The following is a 14,219-nucleotide window of genomic DNA, read 5'->3' on the forward strand; positions in this document are numbered from 1 at the left end:
TTCCATAGGTACAATAGTTGAGTGATTACAATACTAGACTAGTAATCCAAAGGTTGAGAGTTCAGATCACCATTTGACAGCTATGAAACTGGTCACTATCTACAGTTCTCTTCAACTGTCCGATCAGTAACCCTCCACTTGAAGGAAACTCCAAAGTATCTATTAAGAATGTGTGGTGAATGCATTACAGCTACCAGTCACCATTGTATTGCAATACATTGTATTGCATTATGTTGATGCCCTTGTGGGCTCCGCCCCCTCTGAGGAGGTATATAGATCTCAGCCTGTAGGCGGCACTCAGTACAGAGCAGTCGCAGGCAGGCACAGTTTTAGCTGATTAAAACCACTGTTCACTTCAACTCTTCGTCTCGTGTGAATTGGTCGCATCAATTTAATCAGCTACAATATCGCTATGGAAGCAGCCCTCAAACCTGATCGACTGGAACTCAACCCACAGGCAGCTGAAGCCAAAGGAAACTTTTCACGCTGGCTCCGCTGATTTGAGGCCTACCTCGCCGTCTCCTCCTCGCCCGCCGTCACCGAAGAACAGAAACTGAGTCTCCTCCATGCCCGGGTGAGCCACAGAATCGCAATTGCGGTCGCAATTCTGAAAAGACATTGCGTGAGGCCGGTGAACGAAGTGTTCGCACAGCATCTCCTCACCACTCGTCGTCAACGCCCCAGGGAATCGCTGGAGGAATACCTACACGACCGGAGGGTACTCGCTCGAAACTACAACTACAAGGACGTCACTGCCTCGCAGCATATGGAACCCACCATCCGGGACACCTATGTGGCAGGAGTCCGGTCCAACTATGTCAGACAGTGCCTGCTCGAAAAGGGTGCCCTCTACCTAGAAGAGACGGTAAAACGATCCACCTCCTTAGAAGTAGCTTTCCAGAGCATCAATGCTTGCCCCTCCGGCCACGTGGTTCCTTCGTGCACATCCGACCAGAGGATGTCCCAAGCCTGGGCCGCGCTGCTGCCCACCGAACCCGGGAGGCTGCCCTGCTATTTCTGCAGCCAGAACCAGCACCTCAAGCAGCGTTGCCCTGCTCAGAACGCGACCTGTAGTGACTGCGGCAAGAAAGGACACTTTGGCAAAATCTGCCTGACCAGATGCAAAGCTCCTAAATCGCAGGCCCGATTTACAGACTCACAGGCCCGCAGACCCCGCAGCATGGCTGCGTGCCTGCCGGTAACGCCCCCTTCGGACGCGTCATCAGCCTCATGCTATCCGTGGGGCCAGCCATCTTTAACCCTACCCCACACGTGTGACTCATGGGGGCTGCCATCTTGGCCGCCACCTTCAACGCTGCACGACACATGCGACCGACGGGGGCCGCCACCTTGGCCGCCATCTTCAACGCCGTCCAACACGAGCGACCGACGGGGGACATCTTGGGACCACCCCACTACCTCCGACCACACCGGCTATCCGCAGCTCGGCGCTGTCACCCTCGACCAGTCACGGCCCAAGCACCTCAGAAACTCGATGATGACCGTCCGGGTCAATGGGCACGAAATGCCCTGCCTGTTTGACTCTGGGAGCATGGAGAGCTTCATACATCCAGACACGGTAAGGCGCTGTTCTCTCCAAATTTCCCCCGCATTCCAAACAATCTCCCTCGCTTCCGGATCGCATTCAGTGCAGATCCGGGGGTACTGTGTCGCAAACCTCATGATACAGGGCGCCAAGTACGCCAATTTTAAACTACTGTCCTCCCCCATCTCTGCGCTCCTCTCCTGTTAGGACAGGACTTCCAGTGCAACCTCAGGAGCCTGACCCTGAAGTTCGGCAGGCCCCTACCCCCTCTCACCGTATGCAGCCACGCGACCCTTAAGGTCGCCCCTCCCTCACTCTTCGTGAACCTCACCGACTGTAAACCCGTCGCCACCAGGAGCAGGCGGTACAGCGCCCAGGACAGGACTTTTATCAGGTCAGAGGACCAGCGGCTCCTGAGGGAGGGTGTCATCGAGGCCAGTAATAGCCCCTGGAGAGCCCGAGTGGTGGTCGTCAAGACCGGGAAAAGAACCAGATGATTGTAGACTACAGCCAAACCATAAATCGGTACACGCAACTCGATGCCTACCCCTTCCTGGATAGCAGTCATGGTGAATCAGATTGCACACAACCAGGTTTTCTCCACAGTAGATCTGAAGTCCGCATATCACCAGCTTCCAATCCGCCCAAAGGATCACCACTACACGGCCTTTGAGGCAGATGGTCGCCTCTTCCACTTCCTCCGGGTCCCCTTCGGCATCACCAACGGGGTCAGGTCTTCCAAAGAATGATGGACCGAATGGTGGACCAGTACGGGCTGCTGGCCACTTTTCCGTACTTGGACAACGTCACCATCTGCGCCATGATCAGCAGGACCAAGACGCCAACCTTCAGAAGTTTCTCCAAACCTCCCAAGCCCTCAATCTCACCTATAAGAAGGAGAAATGCGTTTTCCATACAATCCGACTGGCCATCCTCGGCTATGTCGTGGAAAACGGAGTCCTAAGGCCCGACTCTGACCGCTTGCGCCCCCTCCTGAAACTCCCCCTCCCCCACTGCCCCAAGACCCTGAAAAGATGCCTCGGGCTCTTTTCATACTATGCCCAGTGGGTCCCCAACTCTGCGGACAAAGCCCTCCCACTTATCAAAGCCACCATCTTCCCCCTGACGACTGAGGCCCGCCAGGCCTTCAGCAGCATCAAGGCAGACGTCACCAAGGCCGCGATGCATGCGGTGGACGGGTTCATCCCCTTCCAGGTGGAGAGCGACAGGTCAGATGTCACCCTGGCCGCTCCCCTTAACCAGGCAGGTAGGCTTGTGGCCTTTTTTTCCCCGTACCCTCACGCCTCTGAGATTCAACACGCCTCTGTCAAAAAGGAAGCTCAAGCCATCGTGGAAGCTGTGCGGCATTGGAGGCACTACCTAGCTGGTAGGAGGTTCACCCTTGTCACCGACCTACGGTCGGTAGCCTTTATGTTCAACAATACACAGCGGGGCAAGATCAAGAATGATAAAATCTTGAGGTGGAGAATCAAACTCTCCACCTATAACTACGATATTGTATATCGTCCGGGGGAACTCAACGAGCCCCCAGATGCCCTGTCCCGCGGCACATGTGCCAGCACGCAAGATGACCAACTCCGGGCCATCCACAATGACCTCTGTCACCCGGCTTCTCCACTTCATCAAGGCCCGCAACCTGCCTTACTCCACCGATGAGGTCAGGGCCATGACCAGGGACTGCCAGGTCTGCGCTGAGTGTAAGCCGCACTTCTATCGACCAGACAAGGCCCACCTGGTGAAGGCATCCCGGCCCTTTGAGCACCTCAGCATCGATTTCAAAGGCCCCTCCCTTCCACTGACTGCAACGCAAATTTTCTTAACGTCGTTGACGAGCATTCCCGTTTCCCATTTGCAATCCCCTGCCCCGACATGACCGCGGCCACTGTCATTACGGCCCTCCATAGTATCTTCACCCTGTTCGGTTTCACCACTTATGTCCACAGTGACCGGGGCTCCTCGTTTGTGAGCGACGAGCTGCGTCAGTACCTGCTCAGTAAGGGCATTGCTTCGAGCAGGACTACCAGCTACAACCCCCGGGGAAACGGACAGGTGGAGAGGGAGAACGCGACGGTATGGAAGGCCGTCTTTATGGCCCTATGGTCTAGGAGTCTCCCAGTTTCCCGCTGGCAGGAGGTCCTCCCCGACGTGCTCCACTCCATTAGGTCCCTCCTTTGCACAGCCACGAACGAGACCCCTCATGACCGCCTATTTGTCTTCCCTAGGAAATCCATCTCCAGGGTCTCGCTTCCGTCCTGGCTGACGATACTGGGGCCTGTCCTCCTTTGAAAGCACATGAGGAACCATAGGTCTGACCCCTTGGTCGAGAGGGTCCAGCTCCTTCACGACAACCCTCAGCACCATGACGGCCGACAAGATACAGTCTCCCTCCGGGACCAGGCACCCGCAGGTTCCACTACGAACATCACCTACCCCCCCCCCCTCCCACCCTACACCGAACACCGTTCCCTCCCCTACATGGCCAACACCCCCCCCCCCCCCCCCCCCCCAATCGTCGACCTACAGGGATGAAGCTCCAGAAGACATGCTCCCGGAATCAACGAGCTCAACACCCGTGCCCGCAGCGAAACCAGAGCTCAGGCGATCGCAGCGAACAATCAGGGCGCCGGACAGACTCGATCTGTGAGCCCACTTCACCCCCGCTGGACTTCAATCTTTAACAGGGGGTGAATGTGGTGAATGTATTACTGCTATTATTACATTGTATTATGTTGATGCCCTTGTGGGCTCTGACTATGGCTCCGCCCCCTCAAGGGAGGTATATAGATCTGCAGCCTGTAGACAGTACTCAGTACAGAGAAGTCGCAGGCAGGCACAGTTCTAGCTGATTAAAACGACTGTTCACTTCAACTCTTCGTCTCGTGTGAATTGATGGTCGCATCAGAATGTCTACTAGTATCAGAGATCAAGCAGGCAGAGTCCTGAAGAACATAGGTTATCAAACTTGCCCTGTGATAAGAGGAAACTAGAAAATAACCCGATTAATCTTGGATTTCAATGATTTAACTATCCTGGACATCTGTATTCACATTGCCAATCATAGAAGTCTTATGAAGGGAAAGTTAAGTCACTATTGGGATATGTGACAACACCGAGAACTTTACTTGAGGTATTCCAGACGAAAGCTGCATATATGCTAGATTGAGTCTTTGAGATTGAGGGAACAAAGTAAAGTAGCAATCGAATGGAGATGAAATCAGAAAATGCAACTGATCGAGCCAAGGAACTAACAAGAGAGGTGACAAAGTGGAATGAGGAATTCCAGAGTTTCAGGATTGGATGGCTAAGAGAGCGTTAGATGTGAGAAGTAGAATTTAGATAGGGGAATAGATCAATGAAGGTGAGGTGAGGGAAAGGCAGTAATCGGCAAGTGGTAACATGAGTCAGGTAGCAAGTCAGATATGAAATAAACGAGAGGTGGAGGAGTGAAAGCCATCAGAAGCGCTTTGCAGTATGTGGAAGTGACAAAGGCATGAATGTGGGTTTTTAGCAAAGCGGCTGAGGACGTTAAAAGTAGATGGGGGGTGCGTGAAAGTGGAGTATTGGAAGCTCAGCTTGGGGGTCAAACAGGTCATGACATTTTAGGCTAGAGTTTATGCTATTCTCCCCTACCCCAGCCCCAAGTAGTATATTTGAAGGTGGGGCCCTTGTAAAATACTGTGGCTACCACTCCCTCCTGTCTTTGCTGGGAGTACAGGGCTGCCAGCCAATCAAATTGGCCAACAGCACTCCAAGGTGGAATTTGCTCTGCAGAAGGGGGCGGAAGTCTCACTCTTAAACAATTAACACCACTTCCAGTGTAACATGTATCTGGGGCATCTGGCTTTTGAGTGGATGGGTTCCCTGGCCACCTTTCAGTTGGGCACATGGGGAAAAAGGTGCCCCGTTAAATCCAGCCCTTCAAGTAGCCTGCTTCAATCGGATAGTGGCTAGGGAAAAGAATGGAGTTATTTGCAAAGGTATGGAGCTTGTGGCAATTTCTGAAGGTGTTAACTTTGGCTTTCCCAAAATTTAGCTGACAAAATTGTGGCTCATGTGCTAGCTATAATAAGCAAGAGTAGAATTAAACAAGAGTAAAGTCCCTCGTCCCGAGCTATAAAATAGATCACAGTGTTAATGATAGCATGGGTTGTGTTAAAAAACTTTAGACAGGTGAGAGCAGAGATATTACAGCATGGTCCACTGAAGAATGTTGTTTGTGACATTGGGCTTAGGTTTATTTGGCAGTGTGGGGGAGACCCTGATTGGAGATTTCGAGGAGGAGTCATCACAGGGAAATTAGAAAAGTAATAGCCATATGGGCCTGTTCCACTATTTAATAAGATCATGGCTGATCCTCTGCACCACAAAGCAGAGTGGATCCGTTGGTTGACAATTCTAGTGTTTAATTTCTGTCACAGTTCCTCTGATAATGAAACAACCTATGCCAGTCGGATAGTGCATGATGAGATAAAAATGGAAGCCAGGGGCTGAACCATATGAAAACTAAGAGCAGGGCAGAGGCTCGGATTACAATGTGACAAAGTAGTTCCCTTCCTGAACCCTAACCCTATCTGACATCTAAAAGAAACATCATTCACACAGATTGATGCAGCAACATGAACTTCAAGAGGTTTGACCCCCATCCAAGACAGAGCAACTTTCTCAATGCCCCTGCCAATAGGCTCAATGTCCACCACATTGCCTTGTCACTGTCATCATATCCAGGGATAAATTGAAAGGAAAACATGTGGTCATCAAACAAACAGCCACCAGTGGAGCAGCAGAAGAGGCAGAGAATAACAAGCAAAGCCATGTCGAGGTACAGGTGATGTGTGAGAGATCTAACACCAGAGGAATTCACCGAAGTTGGGTAGTCTGGGGCTATTGAGAGATCTGAAAAAGGTGAGGTTATTAAAATTACTGGCATTGGAGTTAGGAAAGGATGGAAGTGCAGGATCTTTTGTGGGTGAACAGTGCAGAATTCTGGAAAAGCTGTAGCACATTGAGGTTAGAACCTGCTAGCAGAGCACCGGAAAAGTCAAGCCGAAGTTAAAAGGTTTAAAGGTATCACGTAGACTGGTGGAAAGTAAGAATCGTCTCCCACTCCGTTTCATCCATTGTGCATAATGATTTCAAAATTCAAAAGTACAAAATATAATGAATAGTGGGTAATGGGTGCCTGGAACTCGCTGGGCCAGAGAGGGGTGTGGTGGAAGCAGGGACGATAGTGACATTTAAGGGAATCTTGATAAATACATGAATAGATGGGAATAGAGGGATACGGACCCAGGAGAGTGCAGAAGATTGTAGTTTAGTCGGGCAGTAGGTCGGCACGGGCTTGGAGGCCGAAGGGCCTGTTCCTGTGCTTGTTACTTTTCTTTGTTCTTTGTAATATTCCATTCCTGGATCTACAGCCTCTGGCACAGATTTGGCAGGTGGTGTTCGAGGAGGTGGTGGTACACTCTGGATTCCACACTCTCCATCGCTTACGCTTGGGCCTCCACATGCTCCCCCCCATGCGATGCTCAAGGTGATTGGTGCCTTTGTGGATGCTTCTTCTCCAGTTTGTGCGTTCTAAGACAAGCCATTCCCACATGTCGATTAGGATGTTGCATTTATTTAGTGGCCATCAGGAAAGACTGAAAAATATTAGGTCTCTTTCTCAGGAAAAGACTGAGAAGTGACCTGATAGAGATCATTAAAATTATTAAGGGATTTGATAAGATAAACTTAGAGAAGGTGATTTCCACTCATGGGATAGTTCAAACTAGAAGTTATATGGGCTTCATTAGCTCAGGTTCATTCAAGCCAAGTGTCTATTTGATGCCAGATTGAGACCAGTTTCCCAAGACCTAGCATTGAATGCATAATGTTTTGGATGTTGCATGAATCACCTACTCATTGCTTTATCCCACTTGTCCAATGTGACATACCGAGTATTAAAATGATTTTTTATTAATGTCTTGCAGAGATCGAGGGTAGTGTCAGCTTCAGTTCACCACAAAAGAGGGCAAAACGTGATGCAGCAAAGGATAACGTTTCATTAATTCAACCACACTTTGAAGAGGAAAAGACAGGAAGTGATGAGCCACAGTCAAGTTAGAGGCAAAATCCGTGTCGCAGAATCTCAGCTATTTGTTACAGGAAGATGAAAAATACTTTGAGGTTAGTTAAGTAAAATTAAAGATTTTTAAATGTATCCATTACCTGCAATACTACCACATAGTGTAAAGATCCAGAATGTTGGCAATTTGTAAAACTGTATCTTTATTATAATAATCATCTTTATTAGTGTCACAAGTAGGCTTACATTAACACTGCAATGAAGGTTACTGTGAAAATTCCTGAGTCGTCACATTCTGGCGTCTGTTCGAGTACACAGAGGGAGAATTCAGAATGTCCAATTCACCTAACAAGCACATTTTTCGGGACTTACACATTAGATATGGAAAAGTTTAATATTGAATATATTTTTGTATAAATACAATTGTGCAATGATGTGTGTTCCTTTTTAGATTAATTGTTGAGTTACATCAGCATGTTACCATTTTAATGGGGATGAGTTAAATATAAAGCTTGACCATCAGAACTCCATTCAAAAATTATGCAAAACAAAATAAAATACCAGTAATTAAAATTTCATTGTCATGAATGGCCATCTGATTTCAAAACAGACAACTTCATTACAGCAGCAATGTAAGCTGGTCTTATACATGCATTCATCAGATTTTTACAAAGTTAAATACCTTAGGAAATTATTCTTTACAATTGAATTATCATCTATGTGAAGGCTCAAGCAAGTAAATCAGCATAACAAAATATATATTATATTTCTATAATGTAGTTGAATCATGAAATTATTCTTGTAAATTTGTAAGTATGCTGTAAATGTTAATCATTGGCCATAATTTCACATTGCTTGGGAGGCACACCCCAGAAGCCTGTGAAATCCCAGGGAAGACGCCTTGTGGGGCACCCAATGTCATTGCACACTTGAGCAATATTTTGTTATTGCCACAACAACGTCAGAGTCAGAAGAGGCATTGGCATAATCAAGCAGCTAATTTAGCCTATAAGGGGCCAATTGAAAACAATTTTACGTGGCCCGGTCTGAATTCTACAGTTTGCAGAGGAGTCAAATGACGAGACGGCCGTTACGTTTAGCTGCAAACCTCGACCCAGAGTAGGATGAACCGTCAGGGACTGAAATAACATTTTAAAAGGGTCTGGCACTGAGGTCCATGTTCTACCTAGACACTCTTTGCATAGTTTTTTTCAAACGCTATATAATTTTCATAGGCCTGCACTCCCTGAGACAGTTCATAGCAGCGTGTCCCGCTGAAGGAGCACATTAAATCCACCTCTTCACACCCCTCCCCAGCAACGCTGAGGTCTCTCCCAGCATGAGTTTCAGGCTGGACGGCCCACTAATTGGACAAACGAGCAAAAAATTGCGTTCTGCGGCTGCTTGCAGCCGGAAGAGCGTTTTGTGCCCACTTCCCGGCTAACTGAGTGCATTCGGCCAGCGAGACAAAAAATTTAGGGGCATAAGTTTTTGTAGTTTAAACAAATTACATAAAAATTGATGATGCTTTGGAAGAACCCAAATTGTTTGTTCACCTTCTGTATGATATTTGATTTACTTGCTTGAGCATTAATTTGGTGAAGAAAAGACAATCAAAGACTTGGTTGAAAAGACATTTGAAACCATGGCGGAGCAAAGGAAGTGGGTGAAATACTCAAAAAGACCAGAATTCGAGGATAATAGGTCATGTGGGTGAAAATAAAGCTCGAACAAGGTTGCAGAGAGTGTGTTAGAACGAGTCACAGAAATTAGACTGAGATTTTAATCCAGCATATTTAGAAATAAAGTGAGCCAGATCATCTGAGGTGGGGTCAGGATAAATATGACTCAGTGTGGGGTACAAAACAGGAAACAAAGCATATTAAGAGTGGCAAGTTGTGGATTGGACACCAGAAACATCTATAGTGGTACATAAGTGTAACTTACGGGCAACACGGTAGCATTGTGGATAGCACAATCGCTTCACAGCTCCAGAGTCCCAGGTTCGATTCGGCTTGGGTCACTGTCTGTGCGGAGTCTGCACATCCTCCCCGGTGTGCGTGGGTTCCCTCCGGTGTGCTCCGGGTTCCTCCCACAGTCACAAAGATGTGCAGGTAGGTGGATTGGCCATGATAAATTGCCCTTAGTGTCCAAATTGTCCTTAGTGTTGGGTGGGGGTTCGTGACCTTGGGTAGGGTGCTCTTACAAGAGCTGGTGCAGACTCGAAGGGCCGAATGGCCTCCTTCTGCACTGTAAATTCTATGATCTATGATGTGGAGATACCGACGCTGGACTAGGGTGAGCACAGTGGGAACACAGTGAGCACAGTTCCTTCAACTGAGGAAGAGCTGTGCTCCGAAAGCTAGTGATTCGAAACAAACCTGTTTGGACTTAACCTGGTATTGTAAGACTTCTTACTGAACATAAGTGTAGGTAAAGATTTTTTTAAGTGATGGGCACTGGTTGAAAGTGAATCGAAAACTGGGCCAAGGGGTAGGATTTGATGTTCAGCAGGACACTATAACAATATTATTAGTTTCACAAGTAGGCTTACATTAACACTGCAATGAAGTTACTGTGAAAATCCCCTAGTCGCCACACTATGCGCTTGTTCGGAGTACAGTGAGGGAGAATTTAGAATGTCCAATTCACCTAACAAGCAGCGTCTTCATGAAAAACACAAAGTAAACCATACATTGGGGGCTGGATTCTCTCATTTTGAGGCTATGTCCGGAGGAAGTGCCCAGTTTTACATAAAAAAGTCGGCACCGCCCCTGCACTGATGCCCCGCTAGCAGCCGCGCTACGTAAAGACCCGACTTACCTGCAGATATGGATGGAGAATTGCTGGGTCTGTGGCTGCCAGCGACCTGAGGCGGCTGCGCCATACAACATGGTGCTGTTTGTGCGCAGACCTAGCCTGCCAGATAGTGCTCCCCTGTAACTCTTCTCTCCACCCCTGCCAGTCCCCCCAGGCGCTGCCGAAGACACCCTGGTCAGCGGAACAGCTCACCTCCCCCCCCACCCAGACTGTGGCGGCACTGACCTTTTCGAGGTCCCCGAAAACTGAGGACACGCGACCAGCGCCGTCGGGAAGTCGGCCCATCTGGGGCGGAGCATCAGTGGAGGGCCTCAGGCGACATTCTGAGTCCGTCCCAACGGTGTGCAGCGTACTCAGTGCCACCAATTTCGGTGTATAAACAGATTCTCCTGCCAATAGCCGAACGTACTTTTGGCGTCGGCAATCTGAGAATCCCGCCCATTATGCTTAAATATTAAAATTAAATAGATCATTTTTTAGATTGAACTGGAATCCCTTTAGGAAAGTGTTTAAAACATTCATCTTTATTCACCTTGCAATGGTCTAGGATGCAATATTTCAGACCTCTTTAGTTGTACCATAGTAATTTCACACTAAAGCAAACAAGGGGGACTTTCAAAAGAGCGCGAGAGGGAGAGCCAGCCGGGACTTTCAAACGAGCGCAAGAGGTGAGCCAGCCGGGACTTTTCAAAAGAGCGCGAGAGGGAGAGCCAGCCGGGACTTTCAAACGAGCGCGAGAGGGGAGAGCCAGCCGGACTTTCAAACGAGCGCGAGAGGGAGAGGCAGCCGGGACTTTCAAACGAGCGCGAGAGGAGAGGCAGCCGGGACTTTCAAAAGAGCGCGAGAGGTGAGCCAGCCGCGACTTTAAAAAGGGCGCGAGAGGGAGAGCCAGCCGGTCCCCATCCTGTTTTAAAAAAAATATTAGGCGGGAACTGGAAGTACGACCCGCGGACTTCTGGGAAGTTTTTTTTCCCCCCTAGCCAATAATTCTGGTGGAGAGGAAACCCAAGACACTACACATATAGTGTCTCCCACCCACCCTCCTCCTCTAACCTAATAATAAGACCCATTGGTGTGAGCAGGTAAGTGCTATATTATATTATTATTTTTATTTATTTATATTTGTTAACCAGAACTTGGTTGGAACTAGAGGGATGGCAGGGAAGGCAGTACAATGTTCCTCCTGCAGGATGTTTGAGGTGAGGGATGCTGTTAGTGTCCCTGCTGATTTTACCTGCAGGAAGTGCAGCCATCTCCAGCTCCTCCAAGACCCAGTTAGGGAACTGGAGCTGGAGTTGGATGAACTTCGGATCATTCGGGAGGCACAGGGGGTCATAGATAGGAGCTTCAGGGAAGTAGTTGCACCAAAGACTGGAGATAGATGGGTAACTGTAAGAGGGACTGGGAAGAAGCAGTCAGTGCAGGGACCCCCTGCGGTCATTCCCCTGAGTAACAAGTATACCGTTTTGGATACTTGTGGGGGGGGGACTTACCAGGGGTAAGCCATGGGGTACGGGCCTCTGGCACGGAGTCTGTCCCTGTTGCTCAGAAGGGAAGGGGGGAGAGGAGCAGAGCATTAGTAATTGGGGACTCAATAGTCAGGGGCACAGATAGGAGATTTTGTGGGAGCGAGAGAGACTCACGATTGGTATGTTGCCTCCCAGGTGCAAGGGTATGTGATGTTTCGTATCATGTTTTCCGGGTCCTTAAGGGGGAGGGGGAGAAGCCCCAAGTCGTAGTCTACATTGGCACTAACGACATAGGTAAAAAAAAGGGGACAAGGATGTCAGGCAGCCTTTAGGGAGCTAGGATGGAAGCTCAGAGCGAGAACAAACAGAGTTGTTATCTCTGGGTTGTTGCCCGTGCCACGTGATAGTGAGACGATGAATAGGGAGAGAGAGCAATTAAACACGTGGCTACAGGGATGGTGCAGGCGGGAGGAATTCAGATTTCTGGATAACTGGGGCTCTTTCTGGGGAAGGTGGGACCTCTATAGACAGGATGGTCTACATCTGAACCTGAGGGGCACCAATATCCTGGGGGGAGATTTGTTAGTGCTCTTTGGGGGGGTTTAAACTAATTCAGCAGGGGCATGGGAACCTGGATTGTAGTTTTGGGGTACGGGAGATTGAGAGTATAGAGGTCAGGAGCACAGATTTGACTTCGCAGGAGGGTGCCAGTGTTCAGGTAGGTGGTTTGAAGTGTGTCTACTTCAATGCCAGGAGTATACGAAATAAGGTAGGGGAACTGGCAGCATGGGTTAGTACCTGGGACTTCGATGTTGTGGCCATTTCAGAGACATGGATAGAGCAGGACAGGAATGGTTGTTGCAGGTTCCGGGGTTTAGGGTGTTTTAGTAAGCTCAGAGAAGGGGGCAAAAGAGGGGGAGGTGTGGCGCTGCTAGTCAAAGGACAGTATTACGGTGGCGGAAAGGATGCTAGATGGGACTCTTCTTCCGAGGTAGTATGGGCTGAGGTTAGAAACAGGAAAGGAGAGGTCACCCTGTTGGGAGTTTTCTATAGGCCACCTAATAGTTCTAGGGATGTAGAGGAAAGGATGGCGAAGAGTGATTCTGGAAAAGAGCGAAAGTAACAGGGTAGTTTGTTATGGGAGACTTTAAACTTTCCAAATATTGACTGGCAAAGATATAGTTCGGTACATTAGATGGGTCGTTCTTTGTACAATGTGGGCAGGAGGGTTTCCTGACACAATATGTTGACAGGCCAACAAGAGGCGAGGCCACATTGGATTTGGTTTTGGGTAATGAACCAGGCCAGGTGTTAGATCTGGAGGTAGGTAGCACTTTGGAGACAGTGACCACAATTCGGTGACCTTGTACGTTAGTGATGGAAAGGGATAAGTATACCCCGCAGGGCAAGAGTTATAGCTGGGGGAAGGGCAATTATGATGCCATTAGACATGACTTAGGATGTGGTAGGTTGGAGAAGTAGGCTGCAAGGGTTGGGCACACTGGATATGTGGAGCTTGTTCAAGGAACAGCTATTGCCGTGTTCTTGATAAGTACGTACCAGTCAGGCAGGGAGGAAGGGGGTCGAGCGAGGGAACCGTGGTTTACCAAAGTAGTGGAATCTCTTGTTAAGAGGAAGAAGGAGGCCTATGTGAGATGAAGCGTGAAGTTTCAGTGGGGCGCTTGATAGTTTACAAGGAAGCGAGGAAGGATCTAAAGAGAGAGCTAAGACGAGCAAGGAGGGGACATGAGAAGTCTTTGGCAGGTAGGGTCAAGGAAAACCCAAAAGGCTTTCTATAGGTATGTCAGGAATAAAAGAATGACTAGGGTAAGAGGTAGTGCCAGTCAAGGACAGTGGTGGGAAGTTGTGTGTGGAGGCTGAGGAGATAAGCAAGATACTAATGAATACTTTTCGCCAGTATTCACATCAGGAAAAAGATAATGTTGTGGAGGAGAATGCTGAGACCCAGGCTATTAGAATAAATGACATTGAGGTGCGTAGGAAAGAAGTGTTGGCAATTCTGGACAAGGTGAAAATAGATAAGTCCCCGGGGCCTGATGGGATTTATCCTAGGACTCTCTGGGAAGCAGGGAAGAGATTGCTGAGCCTTTGGCTTTGATTTTTATGTCATCATTGGCTACAGGAATAGTGCCAGAGGACTGGAGGGTAGCAAATGTGGTCCCTTTGTTCAAGAAGGGGAGTAGAGATAACCCCGGTAACTATAGGCCGGTGAGCCTCACGTCTGTTGTGGGTAAAGTCTTGGAGAGGATTATAAGAGATACGATTTATAATCATCTAG

The 14,219-nt window shown here is 48.7% G+C and overlaps 1 protein-coding gene across 2 annotated transcripts in view; it reads left to right on the forward strand.

Moving 5' to 3' along the window:
• The window catches only part of ccdc83 (coiled-coil domain containing 83), a 116,271-nt gene that overhangs the window by 85,987 nt on the left and 16,065 nt on the right, over positions 1-14,219 (forward strand). For both annotated transcript variants that reach the window (XM_038818887.1, XM_038818886.1), the window contains exon 10: positions 7,537-7,732. In XM_038818887.1, coding sequence (XP_038674815.1) covers positions 7,537-7,670 — 134 coding nt within the window. In that variant the 3' untranslated portion in view covers positions 7,671-7,732. The remainder of the gene's footprint in view (positions 1-7,536; positions 7,733-14,219) is intronic.

This window comes from Scyliorhinus canicula, chromosome 14 (genome assembly GCF_902713615.1).
Source record: "Scyliorhinus canicula chromosome 14, sScyCan1.1, whole genome shotgun sequence".
Lineage (NCBI taxonomy): Eukaryota > Metazoa > Chordata > Chondrichthyes > Carcharhiniformes > Scyliorhinidae > Scyliorhinus > Scyliorhinus canicula.